At 46.5% G+C, this 24,999-nt stretch overlaps 1 protein-coding gene across 2 annotated transcripts; it reads left to right on the top strand.

The window, feature by feature from the left end:
* Positions 1 to 7,134: 7,134 nt before the first annotated feature.
* LOC136450784 (homeobox-leucine zipper protein HOX10-like) lies at positions 7,135 to 16,906 on the top strand. 2 transcript variants are annotated; one of them, XM_066451403.1, is made up of 16 exons: positions 7,135 to 7,556; positions 7,992 to 8,363; positions 8,466 to 8,625; positions 9,005 to 9,087; positions 9,189 to 9,279; positions 9,376 to 9,471; positions 9,778 to 9,891; positions 9,992 to 10,075; positions 10,163 to 10,318; positions 10,410 to 10,484; positions 10,711 to 10,817; positions 10,904 to 11,087; positions 11,570 to 11,758; positions 11,905 to 11,985; positions 12,388 to 12,522; positions 12,944 to 16,906. In XM_066451403.1, exons 2-16 carry the CDS (start codon positions 8,125 to 8,127, stop codon positions 13,031 to 13,033), a joined length of 1,884 nt encoding a protein of 627 aa, XP_066307500.1. In that variant the 5' UTR covers positions 7,135 to 7,556; positions 7,992 to 8,124; the 3' UTR covers positions 13,034 to 16,906. The 2 variants fall into 2 exon arrangements, with proteins under 2 accessions (XP_066307500.1, XP_066307507.1); XM_066451410.1 differs by lacking the exon at positions 7,135 to 7,556 and adding an exon at positions 7,592 to 7,716.
* The last annotated feature ends 8,093 nt before the right edge of the window (positions 16,907 to 24,999 follow it).

The raw sequence follows: 24,999 nt of genomic DNA, 5'->3' as shown, positions 1-24,999 counted from the left end.
AGATCGAGTAAAACTAGTGACGAAGCCAGCGGTGGAGCTATGGGGCTCTAGCCCCTATTGATCCTGGGCACGTGGAGCCTTCTAAACCTCTTCTTAAAATTTTATGCATATATATATTAGATAGGGGGACTAAAGTTAAAAAAATAAAAAAAAAATCCTCTATTTTTTTTGTTTAGCTCATCCTAAAATCTTTTCTGGCTTCGTCGCTGGTGTAAAACAAAACAGAGAGTCATTGGGATCGATCAATAACCAAGAGAAGGCCGGGCATGGGCAACATGCATGCATGTGTGTCACCCATCATTAGGTAGAGGAGGAATGTCTGTCGTGCTGTGGTGTGCTAGTAAAGTTCCAAAGGGAAGCGTCAAACCAAAGCACAGTGCACGCACGCATGACACCAAACTGGCTGAAAAATACTATTTCGACTGAATTACTAAGAAAAAAAACAGTATTCAAAATAAAAAGTTGAATAAATCGAATCAAATAATATAGGGTAAGTCGAACCAGGTCAGGATCGGATCCACCACCACCACCACGCGGCGCCCCCCCTAGCGGTTACTGTTGCTATACATACATGTCCCGCGTCGCTCTCGGCAAACACTAACCACCGTACCGTCGGCCCCTAATATAATAACAACAGTTTATTAACCTTAACCCGTGGCTGATGCATGCATGGTTCCATTCCGTTATATATAATATATATAATCCATATATAGGCTCGTTCGCTTCGCTCAAAAATAAATCCAAACACTGTTTCAGTTAATTTGTTATGAGAGAAAAATACTATTTTAAAAAGATAGATTATAAGAGAAGCGAACAGTACCTGCGTAGCACGAACCTAGTAGCACGAGCACCTTCCTGATTCCTAAATAATAACATTCTTTAGTATTACTAGCTAGCTACCGTACCACTGGTGTTTACTAGAGTACTTATCACATATTTATTTAATTTACAGCATACCATGCATGCATGCATGTTCATTGTACTAGCTAGCTGGAGTATTTCTATTCCATGGTCCATACCAAACCTGGAAGGAAGGTTTGATGAATTCATGAATCCTTGGAGCTAACTACTACAGCCAGAAGCTTACTCCTAAGCAAGAAGAAGAAGAGAAGAGAAGAGAAGCTTCAGTGCAGGGCGGCGGCAATGGGGGGCAGTTGCGTTGGAGGTGGAGTCATGTGCGTGCATGTTGCCGCCCCCTCCCGGCCTCCCCCTGCTTCTTTCTTTTTCTCGCGTGCGTGCGTCCGCCATAAGATACTATTTCACGCATCCGCTCTCATGCATGGATCAACGTAACCACCCGCGTTGTTTATTTCAAGGGTGCCTAATTAAGAAATTCATTCATTCTTGTAGGATATAGTAGCTATGCATGCTGATGGCACATAGCCTTATCATGTACCCATGCGTGCGTGCGCGCTGCTACTTGTTGGCTGTGCAAGTCATTGTTCGTTCCCTGAGATAGGGCCCGTTCGCTAGTGGGTTTCAGTCAAGGTTCTAATAATATTTTTTTTCTCACAATAAAACAGCACCAGTTAAACTTATCAGCCTAGAAATCAACCAGCGAACAGACCGATAGTATATACCTTATCCCTGCCTCATGTCGCCATTAGTAGGGAAGGGGAGTAGGGCACCGGATTGATCCCCCGCTGCTTGTATCTCCTTGATATCTCTCTTTATTAGGGTCTCTTTCTCTTTGGAACTTTAGGGAAAAAACGTCGGATTAAAGTTGCATTCAATTTACAATTCTATAGGAATTCAAAATGCAGAATTTTTTTATTTATCACATTTGGACATAACACAGGGAAAATATATGAATTCTATGGGGGTGGACGCAAAGAAAAATTCACACCAAAGAGCCACGTCGAAATGGCTATATTTTCATAAATCTCGGGAAGAACTACTTCAGTTTGTCCTGCAAAGCAGGCAGGTCGTTGCAAGATCATCTTTATTTGATGTCTTTATACTGACGCGTTTGTATTTATTATATGAGGTGTAAATGCTAATGTGGGGAAAAGAAGAAATGAGAGATGAAGGAGAGATTGACTCTCATGCAAACAAGCTGGCATGTGAGTCTATGCAGTGGTGGGTATAGGCAGTGGCAGATCTAGAAAATACATTTAGGGGGGGCTGGGAACTCATCTTCAACTCGAAACTCATCTTCAACCTCTGTCGGGTACCGCGAGAAGGGGTACCCTAAGCAAGACCCAAAAAACAACTGCTTAGACTTCGTAAAGATCGAAACCAGCTAAACGCTGCCGGCCTCGGCCGATTCTCCGACTCGCCCGAGGCTCCAAGGGCCTCGGCCAATTCTCCGACTCGCCCGAGGCCCATCGCCACGGGCCTCGGCCGATTCTCCGATTCGCCCGAGGCCCCCTCACTACTGACTCCGAGCGATTCCCCGCCAAAGGCCTCGGCCGGGCCACCGACCCTCCGTCTCGCGCAAGGCAGGCTCGGCAGCACTCCGATGCCTCTTCCTTCTCCCGTCCCTCTGACAAAACGTCGTGTCGCATCAACTCAGCCAACTGCTGCCCCTGACGACAACGGCATGCTCGGCACAGTACAGCAGAATGGCCGATGGGACAGGAGGCAGGACTGGGCAGGGGTTACCCGCCACTGTACTAACCACCATGCACATGGTTGACGCCCATGCCTCACTGTGCTGCCAACTCCTGCTCCGAGGACAACGCGGCGTGGGAAGCCACGTCTGGGCTACTGTAGCCTCGGAATCAGTACCCAGGACCAATAATTCCCTCCAGGGCCTCGGCAGTTTGCTTCAGGGGCTCGACAGCCTGGGGACCCATGTCCGCCAACGCCCCCCGCGATGGCTTGGCCTCGGCACCTACAGAACCACGGCCCCCTACGACGTCATCACGCGATGACCTGCACGTCCCTCGGACTGGGCAGGGGTTACCCGTCACTGTGCTAACCACCATGCACATGGTTGACACCCATGCCTCACTGTGCTGCCAACTCCTGCTCCGAGGACAACGCGGCGTGGGAAGCCACATCTGGGCTACTGTGGCCTCGGAATCAGTACCCAGGGCCAACAACTCCCCCGAGGCCTCGGCAGTTTGCTTCACGGGCTCGGCAGCCTGAGGGTCCATGACCGCCGAGCCCCCCACGATGGCTCGGCCTCGGCATCTGCAGAGCCGCTGCCCACTACGACGTCATTATACGGTGACCAGCACGTCGCCCGCCATGTCCTGCATCAAGCTGTACTGGAGCCCCACGACGCACAAGATCGAGTATGACCGGCGCGTCACTTCTGCACGACAAGGACGGGGCCACTCCGTCGACCATGCCGCAACAGTGGCCGGCTACAGGGCTCGGACACGCCACCCCCGTTTTTAGAACGCTATGTAGCAACATATGTAGGTTCCTGGTTCTCCCTTGGAGTATAAAAGGGAAGGACCGGGGCCATTTCTAGGGGGCGACAGAAAAAAGGGGACGAACACACCGATAGAACTAGACACTTCCGCTACGCTGGTGGAGAACAACGCCTCAAGCAGCCCGCACCACCCTCGCCGAGACCTGGGGCTAGCCCCCTCTCTCACCTAGCTTGTAACCCCCTACTACGAGCACTCCGGTGCAAGGAATACAAGATCGATCTCTCGGACTGGACGTAGGGCCTCGATTGCCTGAACCAGTATAAATCTTGTGTCTCTTTGCATCACCATCCGGGATTAGGAGCACGCAGCACAAATTCACTCGTTGGTTGAGGGACCCCTGGTTCCAAAGCACCGACAACCTCCGTCGAGAGCACTACAGCACCTTCTTTCCTGTTGTTAATGGCCGAAAAAATCATAGGGGGGCTAGGGGGGGGGGGCTCCAATGGAGCTGCCAGGGTAGGGGGGCTTGAGCCCCGACAGCCCCCCTGGCAGATCCGCCCCTGGGTATAGGCATAAGTGAGTGTGAGGAGGACTAAGAGAGAAAATGTAGGACACAGATAAAAGTAATAATAAAAAAGTTTTTATAGATAAATAAGTAACAAATATCGTATAGCTTAGATTCTTTATAACTTTAATGGAAAAAACACAAGTCTCTAATAAATCAAATTGTCCTCCAACTTATTCAAAACATAACTCAATCGAAGAGATCATATACAGCTCCAGCTTATGCAAAGCGGTCATTTTGTCCACCAGTTTAGGCTTCTTCTCGTGACTAGCAACTGCAGGTCTGAAAGCTTCTAGAATTAATGGTCCCTGTATTGTAGTACTGGTTTTACGTTTGTGTGCTCTTTCTAAATTATTAGGTTGGTAATTCTATTATCTTAGCCCAACGGCCTCTCTGCTCTGAGCAAAAAAAAAAAAAACTTAATTTCTTCATCTATGGATATATAATTAACTCATTCATCGGTATAGCGGAGAAAGAAAATGCTAATATTGTGACCTATTTAAAATTATCTTGTTGCTATCACACACAACACACCGGCCTCCGGCCTCCGGAGTAGACATGTGTCTGTAGTACCTCGCAGTTCTTTCTTTGGCTTGGTTAGATGGACGAAATTTAAAATTTTGGCTATGGTAGTATTTTCATTTTTATTTAGTAATTAGTATTTAATCATGGACTAATTAGACTTAAAACGTTCGTCTCGCGATTTCCAACCAAACTATGCAATTAGTTTTTTTTTGTCTACATTTAATACTCCATGCACGTATTGCAAGATTTGATGTGATAACTACTGTAGTACTTTTTAGGAAAACTTTTTGAAACTAAACAAGTCCTTTGCTTCTCATTTAGGGCCTGTTTAGAATCCAAAAATTTTTGCGCAGTAACCGTCACATCGAATCTTGCGGCACATGCATGGAGTACTAAATGTAGACGGAAAAAAAACTAATTACACAGTTAGTCGAGAAATCGCGAGACAAAACTTTTGAACCTAATTAGTCCATAATTAAACACTAATTATTAAATACAAACGAAATGCTACAGTGAGTCAAAATCCAAAAATTTTTGGATCTAAACGGGGCCTTACGCTGGTCATCAAGTGGCAGGGGCGAGGGGGACAGTTCTGTGGCCCACATCGCAGTCCCCCCTCTGAAGATTTGCTGCCCTTGAAATTAAGAGTCTGTTATATAAGCTGAAATTATATTTTTTTTAAATATAAAATTAATTTATAGTAAATAATTCACGATCGTTTGCGATGAAAATCTCGACAGCACAGTCCGCGTACCGTCACGCCTTTGCTGGACGAGAAATCACGATACAAGGCACTGTAGCTATATAACCTTTCCCGTTACAGAGCCGGCGTCACCGCCTTTGCAGAGCGACACTGTAGTCCAGTTCAAACTGTAGCAGCGCCTTTCTTTTGCACGCTGCCGTGCCCGTGAACGGGGAAAAGGCAGCTGCAGTAAAAGGCGCCGTTTGGGAGCAAGCGAGGGCAAAGCGCAGCGCAGGTGTAGTAAAACCGTAAAAAAGCGACGCCAGGCGGCCAGGGGCTAGGCTTTCCCTTCTTTTACTGCCATACTAGCCCACAGCTGACAGGTCACTGGCCAGAGGCTGACAAGCCCGCAGCGCGCGTGCCGGCTCCGCACTCCGTGCGGGCCCCACAGGCGCCGCACGGCTGCAACGGAACGGGGGACCGTGCGGGTACGGCCGCGCCCGCCCCGTCGTCGCTACTCCCTCCGTTCAGGAAAAAAAAACACGTGTACAGATTCAAAGCAGATTGCGTTTTTTTTTTAACAGAGGGAGTACCTGCGACGCCACCGCCGTGCACCGGGTCCAGGCCCACTCCAGAGAGCGGCGCGCGCGCTGGACCACGGCTCGGGCGCTGGAACGCCGCGCCCACGCCGCCCCGACGGCGAGCAGGGGCAGCCCCGTCATTCCGCCGCTGATTTGAGCGCGGCCCCCACCCCCACCCGCGCGCTCCTCGATGCGCGCGTCCGCTTCCCGGCAGCGCGGGGCCCGCGCGCCTTCCCCCACCTCCCACCCCACGTAGACCGGGCCTCTCGTACACCCTGGCGGACCCCACCGTGTCCCGGTCCCCGCGACGTGGGCCCCCGCGCGGTTCGATCAGCCGGGAAAGCGTAGCGCAATCACGCTCCACCCCCAGGCCAACCCAACCCCCGGGCCCGCCCCGCCGGTGCACTGCACCGCGTGCACCGCCTCCGCGTCCCGTTGCGCGGCTAGGCCAGCAGGCCAACCCATCCGGCCCGGCCGGCGTCTCTCTCCTCCGTCCTCCGCTCCGCTCCTCCTGTCCGACTCCGACCGCTGGGATATACAGTACTACAGTAGGCCGTCTGCTTCGGCAGCACAGTGCTTGGCAGGCCACTGCTGCGACCGAGCGAGCCCCAGCAAGGCTATCTGCGACGACGACACCCACGGCACAAGACTCATTCGATCTTTTAGGGGTGTTTGGGACTGCTCCACAAACTCTGCTCCATAAACTTCACCGTGGAGCAGCTTCACAAAAAACTGGAGTTTGTGGAGTACCTCTTTAGGTGCTCTCACAACTACACCCTTTTTTCTGGAGCAGAGTACGTGGAGCTAAAACCGTTTGGCTAAAAAACATAGAGCGGAGCTGAAAAACGTGGAGCGGAGCAGTCCCAAACACGCCCTTAACCTCGCTATAAATAAAAAGTTTAATATTTATTCAACGTGTTCTTTTGCAGCTACTCCCTATGTCTCGATTTAATGGTTGTTTTTGGTTTTCGTGCCATAAATTTAACTTGATTTATAAAAAATACTAGCAATATTTGTATCTCTAAATAAATTTATTAAAAAACTAGATTCAAAGATCTTTCCAGTGATACTAATTATGTACCATAAATAATAATATTTTTTAATATATATTTTTGTTAAAGTGGTTTCTCGGGAAACGAAAACGACAGATATTCTGGGACGGAGGGAGTAGACTAAAAGAGAATTAGAAGAAATAATATCCATATTTGAGTTACATAAACAACATAAAAAAAGGTTTATTTTATTAATACTTTATTAAAGACTGATTTTAGATCTCTTATTATTTTACATTTAGGTGACTACGTAGATTACTTGCCGTAGAAGACAGTCTGACCACCACCGTCTCCCTCTCTCTCTCTCTCTCTCCTCTCGTCACCTCCGTTGCAAGCTGCGACTGTGCACGCTGCTACTGCTGCAGCTGCTGCCGCTGTTCCACGTCTCTGTCTCCGCTTTAAGGCTGTCACCTTTCCCCATCCCCTACGCCCTCCTGCCCTCCCCCCTCAAACTCAATCAATCACGACGCCACAACCGCACCCGCGAACCCTAGCTCCCACCGCGCGCCGGAGCCCGGAGTAGGTGCCTGCTTGCTCTCCTGCGGTGGCCGTCGCGCTAGCGTCCGCTGCCGTCGTCGCCTGAACCGATCCACCCAACCGTCAAGCGCCTCCGGCGATCGATGCGCATGCGAGGCGCCGCGGGAGGCGGCTCGGGCTCGGGCAGGCTGTGAGGCTGTCCGTCCCCTCCCCTCTTCTGCGTCGTGTGCCTGCCTGCGCGTCTGCTCCGCCGTCCGCGCCGCGCCGTTCCTCGCCGAGGGGGCCTGCCTCTCACGGTCGGTCAGTCGGCCTCGCCGCGCGTTTGCATCCCACATCCCACCCACGCAGGTCAGAGCTCCGCGCCCCAGGATCTAGCTACCTACCTACCTCGAGTTCCCGCTAGCTTTTGCACCCAAGGCTCTTGTCTCGCCTTGCCTCTGCTGTGTGGATCTGTCCCGCTTTTGGTGTTTGCGCGTGTCCACTGACGCTGCCGATTTGATCGCTTCAGGTGTCTGCCATTTCCGAATCGTTTTGGTAGAATTTCGTCTTGTTCGTTTTGGCCAAAGTCCAGTTCTAGTTTTACTACTCCATTTCGCCTTCCCTCCGTTCTCGGAAGTCGTTTCCACGATTTTATCAGCTCAACCTGCACAATTTTGTTGTGTGCATCTCGAGTCTCGACCCCCAGCATTTGTACCTTTGCAGTGAAGTTTTGATGCCCACGGCTGTCGAAGCAAAATTCGGTGCCGTAGCTCATTGCAGTCCTCCATTTCCTTTGCCTCCCAGGGATCTTCGCGTGCTAGAAGTTGAAGTGCGAGCGGGGCCGAGCTAAGAGCAGCAGCAGTTGAAGGCGGAGAGAGGGCGACGAGATTTGTGAGGCTACGCCACGATTTTGCGTTGCTGAGGGAATAAGGGAACAATGGCTGCAGCGGTGGCGATGCGAGGGGGAAGCAGCGACAGCGGAGGATTTGATAAGGTTCCCGGGATGGACTCGGGGAAATATGTGCGCTACACCCCGGAGCAAGTTGAGGTGCTCGAGCGGCTCTACATCGATTGCCCCAAGCCAAGCTCCTCACGGCGGCAGCAACTGCTGCGCGAGTGTCCTATACTCTCCAACATTGAGCCAAAGCAGATCAAAGTCTGGTTCCAGAACCGAAGGTAACCAAATCCGACAAGTCGAAGTCGAGCCACACCACAGCCCACTAGTTCTAATGGAGAATGTGTTCCGCGTTTGGATTAATGTGCCTGTCCCTTCTGTAGGTGCCGTGATAAGCAGCGGAAGGAGTCTTCGCGGCTTCAGGCTGTGAACAGAAAGCTGACGGCAATGAACAAGCTTCTTATGGAAGAGAATGAGCGTCTTCAGAAGCAAGTCTCTCAGTTGGTTCATGAAAATGCGCACATGCGGCAGCAGCTGCAGAATGTAAGTCTTCGATCAATGTGCTGGCCTTGTTGCTTACAAATCACGCTATTGCTAAAAGTCAGTTTGCTGATGCCTCATTTGTACCATGTCTGTGAAGTGGAGTCCAGTTTCCTGCAGTATTTTGTACCTTATTAGTGTTGTACTGTACTAGCATTGGATGACTTTCAAAAGTTTATAGTGCCAGCAAATTTATGCCAATGAGATGTTAAGTCCACATTATGCTGTTATTTGGGGCTGGTGCATGCAGTACCCACTGAAACCTGTTGTCCATGTGATGGTGGTGTTGAATCTATTTAATATTGAACCCTGGGATAATATAATGCCTACCGGAGTATTCTATCGCTGCAATGTCCTGATATCATCTATTGATTGGGCACAGACTTCATTGGCCAATGATACAAGCTGTGAATCAAATGTCACTACCCCTCCAAACCCTATAAGGGATGCAAGTAACCCTTCTGGGTAAGTGAATCGTTCTGGCCATCTGGAGAAGGATTCTTGTTGCATAACCTTGCCATTTTAAGACTGTCCTAATCGCAGTGTCATTTCAATTCTTGTTTCAGACTCCTTGCGATTGCAGAGGAGACCTTCACAGAGTTCCTCTCAAAGGCTACTGGGACAGCTATTGATTGGGTCCAGATGCCTGGGATGAAGGTTATATGTCAACTCTCAATTCTTGTTCTTTGGCTTAAGTTACATTTTTCTTTCACATAAGTGCTAGGTGCTAACTACATTTTGTTTTCTGATTAGCCTGGTCCGGATTCGGTTGGTATTGTGGCCATTTCGCATGGTTGCCGTGGTGTTGCTGCCCGCGCCTGTGGTTTGGTGAATCTAGAACCAACAAAAGTAAGTATTTAAATTGTTTGGGACCTTGTGCTACCTTTACGAATGTACCCATTGTTTTCTTTGTTCTAGTCTGTAAATTTGCAAGTGATTTGTGTAACTTCTGCATATGATTAGACTCTTTTATGTGTCTAATTATTTATGACATACCTCCTTACATCTGAGCAATCTCGAACAAACTCATGGATCATTTATATGATCTTACAAAGGCCCTTGGATATTTTCATATTTTGCCTATCAATCATTGATACAAATTGTAGCATTTACTTTCAAGAAGTTATTTGATCCTGATATAGCTGTGTTATGCAGGTCATAGAGATCTTGAAAGATCGTCCCTCTTGGTTCCGTGATTGTCGAAGTCTTGAAGTGTTTACAATGTTTCCAGCTGGAAATGGGGGAACAGTTGAACTTATTTACATGCAGGTGGGAAATTTTATTTTGCTTCATTGGTGATGTTTCTTTAGCATTTCTGGCGAACTGCATGACTCATTATGTCGATGGTAATATTTTTATGTTCCTGCAGATGTATGCCCCAACAACTTTAGTCCCTGCACGTGATTTTTGGACGTTACGATACACGACAACAATGGAAGATGGTAGCCTTGTGGTATGTGGTCTGAATTGCAGTTTTGTTGCTTTTATCTTTATAACGGAGGAACCAGGACACTAATATTTGCTAATCTTCATCTCCAAGGTCTGTGAGAGATCCTTGAGTGGTTCTGGAGGCGGTCCAAATGCAGCCTCTGCACAGCAATTTGTTAGGGCTGAAATGCTTCCAAGTGGGTATTTAGTTCGCCCATGCGAAGGTGGAGGTTCGATTGTGCATATAGTGGACCATCTAGATCTTGAGGTCTGGTTCCCACCTTTTATTATTATTTTAATCTTTTGATGCTGTTAGTCTGTCTGTTATCCATTAATGATTGTAGTGGGTTTCATCTCAGGCATGGAGTGTTCCTGAAGTGCTTCGACCGCTGTATGAGTCTTCTAGAGTAGTTGCTCAGAAAATGACTACAGTGGTACGTGTTTTTTTTTTGGCCCTATGGTCTTTTTAGTTTACAACTTTTGATTTTTTTTTAATAAGGTCACCAATAATCGGTTTCTATTTATTCATGAATGAAAAGGTCTGTTTTATATGTTCTAAGTAATGACTGGCTGTATACTTGGTTGCATTTAGTTCTGCGGACGTGTTTGAATAGTTCATTCTTAGCACTATACTTCATGCTAGCTGCTCTGTGTATCCAGGCACTGCGCCACCTTAGACAAATTGCTCAAGAAACAAGTGGAGAAGTAGTATACGCCTTGGGAAGGCAACCTGCAGTACTACGGACCTTTAGTCAAAGACTAAGCAGGTGATTTTTATTAAACTTTAACCGCAACTTTCATGTGCATCTTGTTGTCCAGTTTAAAACATAAAAAATTATTGTTCTTCCATTAGGGGTTTTAATGATGCCATTAGTGGTTTCAATGATGATGGCTGGTCTGTAATGGGGGGAGATGGCATTGAAGACGTTGTTGTTGCTTGCAACTCAACCAAGAAAATTAGGAATAACAGCAATGCTGGGATTACATTTGGAGCCCCTGGAGGCATTATTTGTGCGAAGGCATCCATGTTACTGCAGGTAAGGGTGATCATTATTTGTAGTGCAGTCTTCATATTTTATATTTAGAAATAAAGGGGGAAAAGCAGGAACCATTACATATTGCGTTGTGCACAGGTAAACAAATGAATAGCAGAGTTTTGTTTCATTACATTGTACCTCTTAATAAAAAACATTATATCATCATTGTTTGATTTGCACTTTATTGAATACATTTCTGGCTGTGTACCATCTATGCATTGAGACCTAACGGTTCTTGTACCACAATTAGTGTTAAGCAGAAAGAGGCACAATAGATGTCTTTCTGATTGTACATAAACATTGTACACTAGAGATTTAGGAATTCTGCTTAAATGCGGTCGTGCGTGCACATTTGACACTAGAAATTTGAGTTTCACCCCTGTAAGGTGATTGGAAGAGCTACAGCCCATTTGAAAATAAAAAATATGCTACTGGTATAAACACTTTTAACATGAACATGTTTCTTTATTGGTATTTTCTAGAGTGTCCCACCAGCAGTACTGGTCCGATTTCTGAGGGAGCATAGATCTGAATGGGCCGATTACAATATTGATGCGTATTTGGCTTCATCACTGAAGACCAGTGCGTGCTCACTTCCTGGGTTGCGACCTTTGAGATTCTCTGGGGGGCAGATGATCATGCCACTTGCTCACACAGTGGAGAACGAGGAGGTATGTTTGTAGTTATTTTGTCGAAAGCCTGTGTCTTTGTGAAGCTAATTGATTTCGTTTCCATCATTCGCTCTCTCATTGTTACCTTAGTTATATTAGATGTACCATGTGACTTATAATTACTGTCATTGACTGTTGAATAACAGATTCTTGAAGTTGTCCGCCTTGAAGGACAACCTCTTACTCATGATGAAGCTCTTCTTTCAAGAGACATCCACCTTCTCCAGGTAAATATTTGAGTTCCATATATTCTTTTGTTTTGAAGTCCTGCATTGCCTCACTGAACCAAAAGGTTAGCAAGATCAATGTCTTTTAACTAACAGGATGATTATTCTATAACTCTTATGACGTAGTCGCTTCTCAAAGTTACGCTTATAGGCTCTTTGACATTTAAATTGTCCTGTAGGCTCAGAAATGAGCCTTGTTGATATTTGGTTAATTGTCTCGTTTTACTGTACATGAAATGAGATCTGGCTACTGATTTTGGTTTAACAACAGGCACATGTCTGTTTAACAATACTAATTGGGTTCTTGAATAAAGAAATAGATCAAGGTTCTAAAAGAGAGTATCTTGAGCAATTCGTTTTAAGACCATGCATTGCTAATCATTCCTTTGTTTCAATTTTCAGCTTTGCACTGGAATAGATGAGAAATCTGTGGGTTCCTCCTTCCAGCTTGTGTTTGCACCAATTGATGAGCACTTCCCGGATGATGCTTCATTGATTTCTTCTGGCTTTCGTGTTATACCACTTGATATGAAAACAGTTAAGCATTGCCAACAACATAACCTTTTCCTTTTTTTCCTTGTTTGGGCAGTTGCTTCATTTCCTTGTCTACTATGTTTATAATTACCCTTAACATGTCACTTGATTTGGATCGAGAGTATAAGTGTTCATCTGACAGTTTACATTCTGTTAGAATGATAGTTTGTTAGCCACATTATCATACATTCAGGACTTTTGTTTGTTTCTTTCTTTTTCCGGCACATCTTATTTTTCCCTTTTGAAACAACGCTCACATTTCCGTCATGGCCTACTGTATGTAGGATTGTGATATTTTTAACAAACATATTGCGTTCTGTTCTAGCTTGCTATAATTTGTTACCTAGTCATTTGTCTGTCTGCTGCTAAAATTTGTATTCTCAAATGCAGTTATTGACCATCTAGTCATTTGGCTCTCATGCAGGATGGTGTATCCTCTGGCAGGACGCTAGATTTGGCATCCAGTCTTGATGTGGGTTCCGCTGCACCCCAAGCCTCAGGGGATGCCGCGTAGCCGGTTGAGATGGAGAAGGTCCGGAGGATCCCGGCCACGTGCGAGCGACCAGAGCAGCGCGCTCCACGATGGACATGGCCGTGCCACCGCGTCGCTCGGTGAGGAACCTGGCGAAAACCGGTGAGCACCCAATAGAGGGGAACAAATTACGACAACCGGTGCCATCAATTGAACCTCTGCCGAAGGTTCAGACCTTGCCCCCCAACCGTGCTCTGTTCTAGAGAGAAACAGCACGGCGGCGACGGCTATGCTTCGCGCGTGGCCGCTGGTGGATGATTCCCACCACGATTGGCTACAGGGGTAAGCCTAAGACCTCGGGCACCAGGGCACGCGAGGAATTGGAGGGAAACGCTCTGTGCCCGATGAATTAGGAAGGGAAGGAAAAGCGGCCATGGCGACTGGCGACTACGAGACGGCTTAAAAACATAGAGCAGAGCGGGTCGGCAAGCCGACCGAGTGATCAGGGCATGGTGGGGGGGGGGTAGGACGGTCGTGGCACATGTGACCGACAAGGCACGTCGGCTAGCACGGATGGCACCAAAGGCAGTGCATGCGCACGGTCAATGGCAACAGCGCCGCGTCTGCCTAGCCTGCGCACAACAGGGAGCGAGTGTGACCTTAACGGGCCCGGCGTGCGGTCGACGTTCACAGACTGGCCAGCGAGGCAAGGCATGGCAGACGGCACCCAAGCGCGTGGGGACAAGCGAGGCAGGGGCATCCCATCGCCATTGATACCGGGCCCTCGACCAGCCGTGCTGCAGCAGCACATGCTAAAGGGCTTGACGTGGTTGCTAAGACAAGAGGCGATGAAACACCTTGCCGACCACACCACGGCAGCCACGGCCTCGGTTTGGACCTGCGCGTGGCGCCGCGGCCGGCCCCACGCGCATGACGTGCACACTACGGCGGGAGCCTGGCCGCAGCCAGTCGGGACTGACCAACACTAGGCTAGGGTGTAGCGCGGCACCCTCCCAGACGCTCAAGCCGGCCAGCGGCAACTGGCCTACCACGGCCTGTGCTGGCGACAGCGGTGCCCGCGCGTGGTGACCGGGCCCTAGGGGCCAAGCGGTCGGAACAGTGACCAACACGATTTTTAAAACGTCGACCAAAGCCAAACAAGTAAGACAACTTATTATATGTTTCCTATTAGGATCTCATTAGCATGTTTTCACATAACATAAACTCACCTACAATGTTCGTTTAGTTTTTCTTAACCGCAAAAGTGACTCATGTAAGGTTTGTTTTATCATTGCATGTGAGTTTAAAATTTAAAATCCGTGGAACTCGTGTTGATAATTTCTCTTAAGCCTAGATCGTGGTGCTAAGTAAGCTCGTAACACCAGAGGTGTTACAGCAGCGGCGTGTGTGAGAGGAGGTCAGGGCTTCCTTTTATAGGCGGAGAAGAAGAGGAGGGACAAATCGCGGTGAGCTCGATGGCCATGTCGTCAATGGCGGCCGAGATACACATACGGGGTATGGAGAGAGTGAAAGCTCTAAGTGAATATGAGATAGGTTAAGTACATTCCAAGTGGTAGAGCAAATGATGAAGATCTTGACGGTGGTGATAGCCATGGTGACGATAAAGAGCTCGGGCTTGGAAAAGAAGAAAGAAAAAAACAAAATGGGCTCAAGGCAAAGGTGAATTTGATAGGGCCATTTTATTTTAGTGATCAAGACACCTAGTGGGTGTGATCACATTTAGGATAGATAGTCGTACTATTAAGAGGGGTGAAACTCATATCGAAATGCGGTTATCAAAGTGCCACTAGATATTCTAACTCATTGCATATGCATTTAGATTCTAGTGAGTGCTAACACCCTCGAAAATGTTTGTGAAAATATGCTAACACACGTGCACAAGGTGATGCACTTGGTGGTTGGCACATTTGAGCAAGGGTGGTGAAGTTTGGAGTTGAGAAGGGGTTGTCTCGAGGTGACCGAACGCTGCTCTGGCGGCGACCGGACTCAGCAGCCGCGTCCAGTTAGTGGCTTGATGTGGAGGCCGCCCTCGGTCCTTTGACCAGATGATGAACAGTAAAAGTGACTAGGTGCGTAGGGCCTGTGTTCGGTCAGGTGGTGACGTACGCTGACGCAAACAGTTGAGCGAGGCAGTGAAGATCGGACTCACCGGTGCGTCCGGTCATGCGTGACCTAACGCGTTTGGTCATCTAAAAGCCGCTTGGGAACCTTACTATAAATGATCTGATGCTGCGCGGGCTCGGCATCAGGTGAGTGGAGCAGCACGTCCGGTCAGCGCTTGGTGGCATTGGCGTGAGCAGGATCGGACGCTGGGCGGCCACGTCTGTTCGGTGTAGCAGCGCATCCGGTCATCACTTGACCATTGTTGCGACTGAGCTAGCCGTTGGAGATTAGCAGCTGTGGTTGAATCTCATGGACGCGTGGCAGCAGATTAGCGACCGGACGCTGAAGGTGGTACATCCGGTCACATTGATCGGCGCAGCCGGTCATGTCGATCTCTGCCCAAACTGAGAGCCAACGACTCTATTTATGCGAGGGCCTTATAAAAAGCCCTTGGCCGACTGTTGCTCACTCTCTTAGCCATTTTTAATGACATAGCAATCTAGTGAGCTAAGCCAAAGCCCTCCCACTCATCTCTATCATTGATTTATCATCTTTGTGAGATTGGGAGTAAATCCAAGTGCGTTGCTTGAGTGATTACCTCTAGAGACATTTGGTGATTGTGTTTCGCTGCGGGATTCGCTTGTTTTTTTTGGTGGTTGTCGCCATCTAGATGGCTTGGTGCAGCGAGGATTGTCGAGCGGAGGAATGTACTTGTTTCTGGCTCCGATCGTGATGATTATGAGGGGTTTTTGACCTTTTCTCGATGGAGAGCCAAAAAATACTCTAGTGGATTGCTTACAACTTGTGTGATCCTCATTTTGTGTTGGTTGTGCGGCACCCGATTGTGGGTTAGGCGTATAATGCCTATAAGCGCGTGAACCTCTAAGTGAGTGAATCGCTACAACGGAGACTAGCTTATCGGTAAGCAAGTGAACCTGAGTAAAAAATCTTGTGTCATCATTGTCTCCGAGGATTTTATTGGTATTCATTGTGATTGATTGATTGTCACTTGCCACGGCGGTATAAACATCATCCCCTTTCTTGTTTTTATATTGTGTAGCTAAGCTCTTTAGTGTAATTAGTTTTGAGAGCTAGCTTGTGTCTTGTCTAGTGGTTAATGAGGTTCTTTAGTTAGTTTTTGAGAGCTCACTAACTTAGTGGTAGTGACATAGCCTCTTATGTGTGAATTAAAGATCATAGCAACTAGAATTATAGATAGAAGGCTTGTATTTTTAGTAGACTAGCGCAACACTTGCTTTGCTTTATAATTGTCTAACCTCTTGGCTTGAGTGTTGTTATAGAAACTTTTATAGGCTATTCACCCCCCTCTAACCATTAGGACCTTTCGGAGGGGGGAGACTGGGTCCTTGCGAGGGACAGGTCTTGCGGTGCGCGCGCTCGGTGAAGGCAACGACACCTAGTCCACGTGGTGGCCAGGCTGCAGCGGCCGACGGGAGGAGCTGGAGGTGGGAGGAGCTAGAGGTAGGAGATGATAGGTGGGGCCCATCTGTCTGTGAGAGGACCTGTTACTTACAAGCGGGGCCCACTTGTCAATCATCCACATCAGCATCAGAATCTACTTCAGCACGCCAGCAAGCAAAACAACTGCCACATACGCAAAACCGCCTAGCAAAACCACACCCAGGGAGTAAAATGACCGATTTTGTAAACTTTAATGTGTTCGATATCTAATTTATACTTGAGGTGGTTAAGTAGACACCTCTCCAACTCCAAACATTCTCTAGGGCTGTCTACAGCTGCCCAAACAAAGAGACCCGTAGGTTCACTCCACCTCCAAGGCGATGCATGACTAATTACTCCACCTTGCTAGCTGGGCGGCCTTTTATTTGGCAGTTTTTTTACCCTGTTTAATTAATCGTCGGAGCTGGATCAAATATGCTACTTTTGAACTCGGATTCATGCATTTAATTAACTGCAGGTTTTTAGTTGTTACGTTACATAGACAATGCACGGCCTGTTCGATTGACTGGTTCATATCGTTACTGGTTCGTAAAAAAATACTACTAACTAATTTATATGAAAGAAAAATACTAATTTAGTTAAAAATTTACAATCATTTACAACAAGTCACAGCCTAACCAACATGCCGTTAGTATTTCTCACGGTCCACACAGTCGATTGATCTAGGCCCAGTTTATATCTGAAAATTTTGGCAAAATAAGTACGGTAGCGTTTTTGTTGTTATTTGACAATTAATGTCCAATCATAATCTAATTAGACTTAAAAGATTCGTCTCGTGAATTTCGTCTAAACTGTGTAATTAGTTTTATTTTTTATTTATATTTAATGTTTCATGCATGCGTTTTTGTATTCGATGTGACGAGAAATCTTGAAAAATTTAATGTTTTAGAGGGAACTAAACAAGGCCCTAGCTACTAGACGTGTGTGGCCAATATATCATATCATATAGTCCAATGCATGCATAGTACGGCTCTTATAGTACAATAATAGTAGGACGTGCTATATATACTTGCGTTGGAGTCATCATACGGCTAGCAAAGAACACACATGCACCACACGATAAGGTTAATTATATTGTGGTCGGTTTATGTTGGTAGTTAGCTAGTTGACGTTGGCCGCCCCAATGCTACGCTAGACCATGTTCGCTTGTCTTAGGCCTGTTTAGCTCCTTTCTAAAATGTCAAATTTTTCAAGATTTTTGATCACATCAAATTTTTAGACGCATGTATGAAGTATTAAATATAAATAAAAAATAAAACTAATTACACAGTTTAGACGAAATCCACGAGACGAATCTTTTAAGCCTGATTAAACTATGATTGGACACTAATTGTCAAATAACAACGAAAACGCTATAGTGTCGTTTTGCCAAAAATTTCGGCAACCAAACTGGCCCTTATAATTCGTACTTTTCAGCTTGTTTTTCGGTCAGAACAGTGTTTTTTCTTCCAACAAATTAGTCGGAACAGTATTTCGACTTGTTTTTTCAGCGAAACGAACGGATCTACGTATCAATGCCTATTATCTAACTTATCTATCTAGCTATCCGGCGGCCTGCGCATAGATATTTCGCGCGCGGAAAGGACTGCCAACGGCAATGTATACTAGGGCCAATCTTGGATATATATTTGGTTTATTGCCTGGGGTCAGTTCTCTAAACACAGTGTTATAATACCAAATTAGAAGAAAATTTTGTTGATATTAAAATTAAAGTGGAACTACATTTTGGAGTCTGCAAAGGTCGGAGTTGGCTTGACGACTGAAAGCACCTAGCTCCCCGCTAATGTATACTTGCATTGTTCAATTGATTGTTGCACACGTATATGAGGCCATGTTTAGTTTTACCAAAATCCAAACTTTGACACTATACAAAAAGAAGATTCCCCATCACATCAAATTTACGGTACAGGCATGAAATACTAAATGTTGACGAAATAAAAAACTAATTACACAGTTTGGTTGTATTTTGCGAGACGAACATTTTAAACCTAATTAGTCAACGATTGGACAATTATTATTAAATACAAACGAAATACTATAGTGTGCTACAGTGCCGGGGAATTCGGGCGGCGCCGATTCTGCAAGAAAACTAAACGCGGCCTGAATATGATCTCCTGGCACAGAGATCACACGTGGTAAGGGATTTGTCTGAATTGTGCCCTGGCAGGCAGCTCGCTGTCCAGGCAAGAATCTCAAGCGAATGGAATGAAATCGAGCGCCTGATAATCGTGGCCACTGGCCAGGCGGCCTTGCCTGGGGACACAACCAAGGGCCAGTTTGGTTGCAAAAAAAATTTAGCAAAACGTCATTGTAGCGTTTTCGTTGTTATTTGGTAATTAGTGTCTAATCATAGTCTAATTAGGCTTAAAAGATTCGTCTCGTGGATTTCGTCTAAACTGTATAATTAGTTTTATTTTTTATTTATATTTAATGCTTCATGCATGCGTCCAAAAATTCGATGTAACGGAAAATCTTGAAAAATTTAGCGTTTTGGAGGGGAACTAAACAGGGCCCAAAATAAGTCCGGGCTTCTTTAGGATGGTAAAGGCAAGACGTCCGGTTTTAGAAATGACATCCGGTTTGGCCAGACAATTCTTGGCAGACTTCTATTTAAGGCCTTGTTTAGTTTCTCCTAAACTTCCAACTTTGACACTATATAAAAAAAAAAGATTCTCCGTCACATCAAACTTATGGTACATATATAAAATACTAAAAGTAGACAAAATTAAAAACTAATTACACAGTTTGGTTGTACTTTGCGAGACGAACATTTTAAGCCTAATTAGTCAACGGTTGGACAATTACTACCAAATACAAACGAAATGCTACAGTAATACTATAGTACATTTTATCAACTTTGCACATCCGGAGTTTGACAACTAAACAAGTCCTAACCATCCATGCTGGTATAACTGCACTATCAAGCTTTAGATTTTTTTTTTGTCTTGCCGGTGCATATGCAGGTCTATTACCTAGGCTACATCGCACGAGCAGGCTTGGCTCCCACGCCTCCGAAACGTGCGGGCGTGCGCCACCACCGCCGCCGTGGGCTGGAGCTGGGGCCGCCGGCCTGGCCCGCGTCCACGTTGCTCGGTTTGCTGCCAACAGCCGTGCGCAGCAATCAAAGGCAGGCAGCCTCTGCCTCCGTCGTCGTCGTCGTCGTATGTGAGTCTGTCTCTAAACAGTTATTATTGCAGCAAGCACTCCGATCTTTGGTCCTCCTTCCCCTAACACTTTTTTTTTACCGTTTGTTTGGAGTAATTTTAGAGGAATCTGAAAGAATCTAGATGAATCTGAAGGAATTTGTGAGAGAGAAATATTATTCCGAATAAAAAAAAAATGGATCAAGCTGAGTTTAAGGACACGTGAACGGGGCCTTTGTCAAAATGTATGCTCTTGTTAGTACGTTCTCACATTCTCTTGTGATTGGGATGGATCAATAACCAAGAGAAGGGGAAGGGGGTCCGAATCCGAGGGGAAGAGGCCGGGCATAGGCAACATACATGCATATTTGACAAATTATTATTGCAGCACTCCGATCCTTCGTCCTCCTCGCTCCTCCCTAACATTTTTTTTGTCAAATATAATGCTCATGTTAGTACGCTCTCACATTCTGGACTGCTGTAGCGTGTATCCTGAAGAAAGAAAGGCTATATTATATTATATAGATAGATCGAGTAAAACTAGTGACGAAGCCAGCGGTGGAGCTAGGGGGCTCTAGCCCCTATTGATCCTGGGCACGTGGAGCCTTCTAAACCTCTTTTTAAAATTTTATGCATATATATATTAGATAGGGGGACTAAAGTTAAAAAAATAAAAAAAAATCCTCTATTTTTTTTGTTTAGCTCATCCTAAAATCTTTTCTGGCTTCGTCGCTGGTGTAAAACAAAACAGAGTCATTGGGATCGATCAATAACCAAGAGAAGGCCGGGCATGGGCAACATGCATGCATGTGTGTCACCCATCATTAGGTAGAGGAGGAATGTCTGTCGTGCTGTGGTGTGCTAGTAAAGTTCCAAAGGGAAGCGTCAAACCAAAGCACAGTGCACGCACGCATGACACCAAACTGGCTGAAAAATACTATTTCGACTGAATTACTAAGAGAAAAAAACAGTATTCAAAATAAAAAGTTGAATAAATCGAATCAAATAATATAGGGTAAGTCGAACCAGGTCAGGATCGGATCCACCACCACCACCACGCGGCGCCCCCCCTAGCGGTTACTGTTGCTATACATACATGTCCCGCGTCGCTCTCGGCAAACACTAACCACCGTACCGTCGGCCCCTAATATAATAACAACAGTTTATTAACCTTAACCCGTGGCTGATGCATGCATGGTTCCATTCCGTTATATATAATATATATAATCCATATATAGGCCCGTTCGCTTCGCTCAAAAATAAATCCAAACACTATTTCAGTTGATTTGTTATGAGAGAAAAATACTATTTTAAAAAGATAGATTATAAGAGAAGTGAACAGTACCTACGTAGCACGAACCTAGTAGCACGAGCACCTTCCTAATTCCTAAATAATAACATTCTTTAGTATTACTAGCTAGCTACCGTACCACTGGTGTTTACTAGAGTACTTATCACATATTTATTTAATTTACAGCATACCATGCATGCATGCATGTTCATTGTACTAGCTAGCTGGAGTATTTCTATTCCATGGTCCATACCAAACCTGGAAGGAAGGTTTGATGAATTCATGAATCCTTGGAGCTAACTACTACAGCCAGAAGCTTACTCCTAAGCAAGAAGAAGAAGAGAAGAGAAGCTTCAGTGCAGGGCGGCGGCAATGGGGGGCAGTTGCGTTGGAGGTGGAGTCATGTGCGTGCATGTTGCCGCCCCCTCCCGGCCTCCCCTGCTTCTTTCTTTTTCTCGCGTGCGTGCGTCCGCCATAAGATACTATTTCACGCATCCGCTCTCATGCATGGATCAACGTAACCACCCGCGTTGTTTATTTCAAGGGTGCCTAATTAAGAAATTCATTCATTCTTGTAGGATATAGTAGCTATGCATGCTGATGGCACATAGCCTTATCATGTACCCATGCGTGCGTGCGCGCTGCTACTTGTTGGCTGTGCAAGTCATTGTTCGTTCCCTGAGATAGGGCCCGTTCGCTAGTGGGTTTCAGTCAAGGTTTCAATAATATTTTTTTCTCACAATAAACTAGCACCAGCTAAACTTATCAGTCTAGAAATCAACCAGCGAACAGACCAATAGTATATACCTTATCCCTGCCTCATGTCGCCATTAGTAGGGAAGGGGAGTAGGGCACCGGATTGATCCCCCGCTGCTTGTACCTCCTTGATATCTCTCTTTATTAGGGTCTCTTTCTCTTTGGAACTTTAGGGAAAAAACGTCGGATTAAAGTTGCATTCAATTTACAATTCTATAGGAATTCCAAATGCAGAATTTTTTTATTTATCACATTTGGACACAACACAGGGAAAATATATGAATTCTATGGACGCAAAGAAAAATTCACACCAAAGAGCCACGTCGAAATGGCTATATTTTCATAAATCTCGGGAAGAACTACTTCAGTTTGTCCTGCAAAGCAGGCAGGTCGTTGCAAGATCATCTTTATTTGATGTCTTTATACTGACGCGTTTGTATTTATTATATGAGGTGTAAATGCTAATGTGGGGAAAAGAAGAAATGAGAGATGAAGGAGAGATTGACTCTCATGCAAACAAGCTGGGCATGTGAGTCTATGCAGTGGTGGGTATAGGCAGTGGCGGATCTAGAAAATACATTTAGGGGGGCTGGGAACTCATCTTCAACCTCCGTCGGGAGCACTACAGCACCTTCTTTCCTGTTGTTAATGGCCGAAAAAATCATAGGGGGGCTAGGGGGGGGGGCTCCAATGGAGCTGCTAGGGTAGGGGGGCTTGAGCCCCGACAGCCCCCCTGGCAGATCCGCCCCTGGGTATAGGCATAAGTGAGTGTGAGGAGGATTAAGAGAGAAAATGTAGGACACAGATAAAAATAATAATAAAAAGTTTTTATAGATAAATAAGTAACAAATATCGTATAGCTTAGATTCTTTATAACTTTAATGGAAAAAACACAAGTCTCTAATAAATCAAATTGTCCTCCAACTTATTCAAAACATAACTCAATCGAAGAGATCATATACAGCTCCAGCTTATGCAAAGCGGTCATTTTGTCCACCAGTTTAGGCTTCTTCTCGTGACTAGCAACTGCAGGTCTGAAAGCTTCTAGAATTAATGATCCCTGTATTGTAGTACTAGGTTTTACGTTTGTGTGCTCTTTCTAAATTATTAGGTTGGTAATTCTATTATCTTAGCCCAACGGCCTCTCTGCTCTGAGCAAGAAGCAAAAAAAAAACTTAATTTCTTCATCTATGGATATATAATTAACTCATTCATCGGTATAGCGGAGAAAGAAAATGCTAATATTGTGACCTATTTAAAATTATCTTGTTGCTATCACACACACAACACACCGGCCTCCGGCCTCCGGCCTCCGGAGTAGACATGTGTCTGTAGTACCTTGCAGTTCTTTCTTTGTGCAATTAGTTTTTTTTTATCTACATTTAATACTTCATGCACGTATCGCAAGATTTAATGTGATAACTACTGTAGTACTTTTTAGAAAAACTTTTTGAAGCTAAACAAGTCCTTTGCTTCTCATTTACTAATGCTGGTCATCAAGTGGAAAAACTTTTTGAAGCTAAACAAGTCCTTTGCTTCTCATTTACTAATGCTGGTCATCAAGTGGCAGGGGCGAGGGGGACAGTTCTGTGGCCCACATCGCAGTCCCCCCTCTGAAGATTTGCTGCCCTTGAAATTAAGAGTCTGTTATATAAGCTGAAATTATATTTTTTTTAAACATAAAATTAATTTATAGTAAATAAGTCACGATCGTTTGCGACGGGACAGCACAGTCCGCGTACCGTCACGCCTTTGCTGGACGAGAAATCACGATACAAGGCACTGTAGCTATATAACCTTTCCCGTTACAGAGCCGGCGTCACCGCCTTTGCAGGGCGACACTGTAGTCCAGTTCAAACTGTAGCAGCGCCTTTCTTTTGCACGCTGCCGTGCCCGTGAACGGGGAAAAGGCAGCTGCAGTAAAAGGCGCCGTTTGGGAGCAAGCGAGGGCAAAGCGCAGCGCAGGTGTAGTAAAACCGTAAAAAAGCGACGCCAGGCGGCCAGGGGCTAGGCTTTCCCTTCTTTTACTGCCATACTAGCCCACAGCTGACAGGTCACTGGCCAGAGGCTGACAAGCCCGCAGCGCGCGTGCCGGCTCCGCACTCCGTGCGGGCCCCACAGGCGCCGCACGGCTGCAACGGAACGGGGGACCGTGCGGGTACGGCCGCGCCCGTCCCGTCGTCGTTACTCACTCCGTCCAGGAAAAAAAACACGTGTACAGATTCAAAGCAGATTGCGTTTTTTTTTAACAGAGGGAGTACCTGCGACGCCACCGCTGTGCACCGGGTCCAGGCCCACTCCAGAGAGCGGCGCGCGCGCTGGACCACGGCTCGGGCGCTGGAACGCCGCGCCCACGCCGCCCCGACGGCGAGCAGGGGCAGCCCCGTCATTCCGCCGCTGATTTGAGCGCGGCCCCCACCCCCACCCGCGCGCTCCTCGATGCGCGCGTCCGCTTCCCGGCAGCGCGGGGCCCGCGCGCCTTCCCCCACCTCCCACCCCACGTAGACCGGGCCTCTCGTACACCCTGGCGGACCCCACCGTGTCCCGGTCCCCGCGACGTGGGCCCCCGCGCGGTTCAATCAGCCGGGAAAGCGTAGCGCAATCACGCGCCACCCCCCAGGCCAACCCAACCCCCGGGCCCGCCCCGCCTGTGCACTGCACCGCGTGCACCGCCTCCGCGTCCCGTTGCGCGGCTAGGCCAGCAGGCCAACCCATCCGGCCCGGCCGGCGTCTCTCCGTTCTCCGCTCCGCTCCTCCTGTCCGACTCCGACCGCTGAGATATACAGTACTACAGTAGGTCGTCTGCTTCGGCAGCACAGTGCTTGGCAGGCCACTGCTGCGACCGAGCGAGCCCCAGCCCTGAGGTATCTGCGACGACGACACCCACGTACAAGACTCATTCTATTTTTTAACAGCCCTATAAATAAAAGGTTTAATATTTATTCAACATATTCTTTCACAACCAGGCTACTTTCTGTAGATGAGTTTTCAAAAAAAATAATATCCATATTTGAGTTACATAGACAATCTAAAATATGTCTCTCCGGTTAATATTCTGTTAAAGACTCATTTTAGATCTTTTACTATTTATTTTAGGTTAGGTAGGGCTAGGGAGCTTCAACCCTCCTACCCATTCTGAGCACGTGAAATTTTCCTAAATTTTCTCTTAAAATTTTATATATACATATATTAAATAGAAGAAACTAAAATTA

The sequence above is a fragment of the Miscanthus floridulus genome, chromosome 1 (assembly GCF_019320115.1).
Source record: "Miscanthus floridulus cultivar M001 chromosome 1, ASM1932011v1, whole genome shotgun sequence".
Classification (NCBI taxonomy): domain Eukaryota; kingdom Viridiplantae; phylum Streptophyta; class Magnoliopsida; order Poales; family Poaceae; genus Miscanthus; species Miscanthus floridulus.
The sequence above is the reverse complement of the archived record's forward strand: the minus strand, read 5'-3'. Positions and strand labels throughout refer to the sequence as shown.